The sequence below is a fragment of the Phaseolus vulgaris genome, chromosome 5 (genome assembly GCF_000499845.2).
Source record: "Phaseolus vulgaris cultivar G19833 chromosome 5, P. vulgaris v2.0, whole genome shotgun sequence".
Lineage (NCBI taxonomy): Eukaryota > Viridiplantae > Streptophyta > Magnoliopsida > Fabales > Fabaceae > Phaseolus > Phaseolus vulgaris.
Genome location: NC_023755.2, coordinates 3,446,338 through 3,450,224, shown reverse-complemented (window position 1 = coordinate 3,450,224; position 3,887 = coordinate 3,446,338). Strand labels below are relative to the sequence as shown.

General features: G+C 31.8%; 1 protein-coding gene across 1 annotated transcript; it reads right to left on the bottom strand.

Annotated features, from left to right (window-relative positions):
- Nucleotides 1–724: 724 nt before the first annotated feature.
- LOC137836140 (probable ubiquitin-like-specific protease 2B) lies at nt 725–3,887 on the bottom strand. The gene is given in 11 exon segments (XM_068644997.1): nt 725–1,156; nt 1,237–1,493; nt 1,496–1,508; nt 1,680–1,799; nt 1,879–1,969; nt 2,418–2,511; nt 2,593–2,648; nt 2,732–2,932; nt 3,291–3,410; nt 3,689–3,766; nt 3,850–3,887. Coding segments are annotated over 11 exon segments (1,404 nt in total). The 3' UTR covers nt 725–820.

The window sequence follows — 3,887 nt, the reverse complement described above, 5'->3', positions numbered from 1 at the left end:
AATTATATAATATATAGATCCAACACTACATAGGTTCAAACTACATTCACCAATTTCACAATTCATTCTATTATTTTTTTCACCTACCAATTTCCTTAATTTTAATTGGAGATTAAAAATATAGTTAAGCTTATCTAATTAGGTTGTACTCTTGATTAAATTTAGTGGTTTTGTGAATTTTTCAAAGTAATTTTAATACTTAACTAATAATTTATTTTATAGAATTGTAAAAAATAGTTAAATAAATAAAAAAGCACATATACATAAATAAACATAATTAAATTATATTTTATCAAATTCTACACTATTTATTACCTTTTAATTAAATAATTTTTTCATCTAATAGTTGAAATAAAGTTTTATTTATCTATACTATATATACAATATGTTATATTAACACCAAATTATTTGATAAATTATTTATATAAATTAAAATTAATGTATATATATATATATATTTAATTTTAATAAAATTTGATGAAATTATAATTTAACCGTTAAATTGATAAAATTATTGTTTATTTTATTTCAATTTGTTATTTTATAGTTTTTGCTGGACTATCATACTTATTTTAATTTAATAAAAATTAATTCAAAATTTATAAATATGAAATACCATTAAATAAAGTTCTAGATTTGCTCGTACTACGTTGTACTTCCAGTAATGTTAGATATGATCTTATACTTCTATCAACTTTTTTGCATTTGATTCTTTTGTTTTTATTACCTTATTACGTCATTAATGTTCTCTGAGTCATTGATGTTCTCTGCGCTTTCTAGTATATCAAATAAGATTTATTTAATGGGGAAAGCAAAAATGCTATTCACAAGACAAGACATTATTAAACACAATCTCCTTTTGGCATGTTTTGGTGAGTCTGGGCCTTAGACCACCACCTTCGATCATAATCTTTGGCCTCTTCGCATCTTCAGATTCAAATGCTACTGTCTCTTTCTTGTCGCTAACTAAAGTATCATGTTCAAGACTGATCTTCTGACTCAAATCGAGTATTTGATGGGTTACTGAATTCATATATTCACGGAATGAGGAAGGAGACTCAACAACACTCACATCAGCATCATGCTTTGCCCTTTTGGCATTCGGTTCATCAGATTCAAATGCCACTGGCTTTTCCTTGTTAACTATATTCGCCTTCTGAGTAAAACCAAGTATTTGACGGGTTATTAATGAATTCATATATACGAGTACAAGGAATGAAACTTAACAAAACTCACATCAGCATCATTTGCCTCTGCAGAATCCGGAACAACATAGTCTGGATTTTTTACACACCACACATATGAATAGCAGCAACTCCCAAGGGAATCTTCTTCTTCCACTTTCGTCTGAACAACAATGGCAGGGTCTTCAGAAGGAAGACCTTTGTCAAGGCAATCGGTGGTAGGACGTGCTTCCAAAGAATTATTTTCAAATATATCATAAATTAGATTCTGTATGCGAGATCGTTTCAGAGAAGCCTCTGATGGAGGGACCAATTACTACTCAACTGAAAATCATGAGAAGAAATTTAACTGTGACCCATGAAAGCAAGATACAAAAGACAATGGTGCTCCTTGAGAGAAATTTGAAAGAAAGTCAAAGAAAAATTATATCACTGGAAATGCAAAACGAGACTACATATCCTGTTCAAGTTTTGATGTCATGGGAAGTCACTTACAAAGTCAGAGAAGTTCACAATCATAAAAGGGTTAAAGTTTCCAGGAGCTTCTTCCAGAAAACGTTCCACATAATGGAGCAAAAAGAGGCCACAGTCTGATAAATTTTCCTGCTGAGGCAGCTGAAATAGAAAAGAAAGGAAAAACCAGTCTAGTAAAAATTGCACTGGATTACTTATGTGGAATTTAATAATAGACTACCTCAAGTGAGATGAATCTCATTTGTAGAAATTTAGAAGAAACATCATCCACCACATTACTGTGCCTCTCTTTCCATTCTTCACATAGGTAACTGTCATTACAAAATACATAAAAGAAAGCACTGTCAAATTCTGCACAAGGACAGAAAACAGATGAATTCTAGTCATACAAGTTTGTAAAAATTAAATGGACTTTCCTTTCTACTAAATTTTGTCAAAACAATTTTCTGCACTAGCTATTTAAATTCCTGTGAGGAAATATATCTGTCAACAGAGCCTTGTGAAACCATTTAAGCCCAAGGTTCAACCTCAGACAAAATATCAATACAAGTTTTAAGCTATTTGACACTTAAATGACTTGAGGTAGTTGTTTGATATGGATTCTAATGTCACATGTAGTTGACAACATTAACAGGATTGACTATTATTATGCTGGTAGTGTTGGTTTTGGCAGAAGTTTGGTGATTAGTGATTGACTATGGTAGGGTAAGGGTTAAAATGTGAGATTTCATATGTCAATCTCAGCTATCAGCAAGCTACCTTTGAAAAACATTCTTCAGACCTTTATGGCTTCCTTTTAGGGAATTCAGGTGCAAGATGCAAGGTACTTTGGAAGATTCATTAATTTCTTCATCTACAATACAATCAAAATAAATAAAATGATAAAATTCTGCAAATAACAACAGAAGAATAACTGAAAGGACAGATATCTTGCCTTGGCAGCATGTCACTTCACCAGGATGACAAATGACAATCAAACTCCAGTGAAGACTGTGTCATCAACAAACATTAATGATTCTCAAGATGTGAAAAAATGGTATCTGCAAGCAAGATGTTCTCTTGAACTCTCTTACATGTAGTTTATGGGAATCAAGATATAATCCTTTTCAAAAAGGTTAACTTTCCTTGTCCATTTGCGTACACGCTTAAATGCCGCTCTACCATCACAAGCACATGATGGATCTTTGTCTAAATCAGCAAGCTTGCGAAAGAAGAAGCTATTGAAAAAGTGAAACTGGTCCTGTTTATCAGTAGGGAGTTTATTTTTCAAATACCTATGCATAAGCCAAATTTAGCAAATGTGAGTTCATATGCAGAGGAAAGTCTCAAACATAAGGGGACTATTCTATTTCAAGTAAAAATAAATGTCAAGGAGTGCTTGTTTTTGGCAATGATCTTTTTTCACAAGACCTCGAGAAGTTGGCAAACAAAAGCAATTCTTTCTACCAAGATAAAAAATGGAGATACAAGTATCAGTGATGAGAGTAATAAAGATCACATATGTGCATGCATGTACAAGGGAAAGGCAGAGAAAAAAAGGTAGGCGAACACCACTTTCTGACTAATATAAGTCAATTATAGCAGCATTCTTGAATGCATAAGAAAAGTTTCAATTTCCACTACCATGCTTACTTGATATAAAAGTCGATGATGGTATCGTTAATGAATTTCCGCGGCTGTAAAAACTCAACATCTCTCTTACTAATAGAAAGAGCATCAGCCTCTCCCTTTGGATAAGTAACTTCATCAAAACTGCTTAATATAATATCACAAACAAATAATTTCTCATCAATAATTAAGATACTTTGAAAATATTTGCTAAATAAATGCAGTGGCAAGAAAAAACAAGTTAAAGGCAAGGACACGACCTACAGTTACTGGTTTACTCAAGAATAAAACATCACAAAAGTTCAAGCTATAACTGGTGAATTACTGTAATGAAGAATCGAAATTATAAAATTTATTGATATAAAACTCAATGTAACAAGGATCGTATTTCTAAAAAACAAAAGCAAAAAAGTTGGACTTACTTGGGAAAATAACGATTCTGAGAGAAAGAGTAGCGCTGCCCCAATGCAGAAATATTTACACTGTTATCTGCATCACTGCTGCATGGGGAAATAATAAGCAACACTAATTAACACCTTGTAATATTGAATTAAGTAACAAAGTTTTGAACAGTCAAGTACACTAAGCACCCAAAAAACCATCATATTGAATCACTGACAT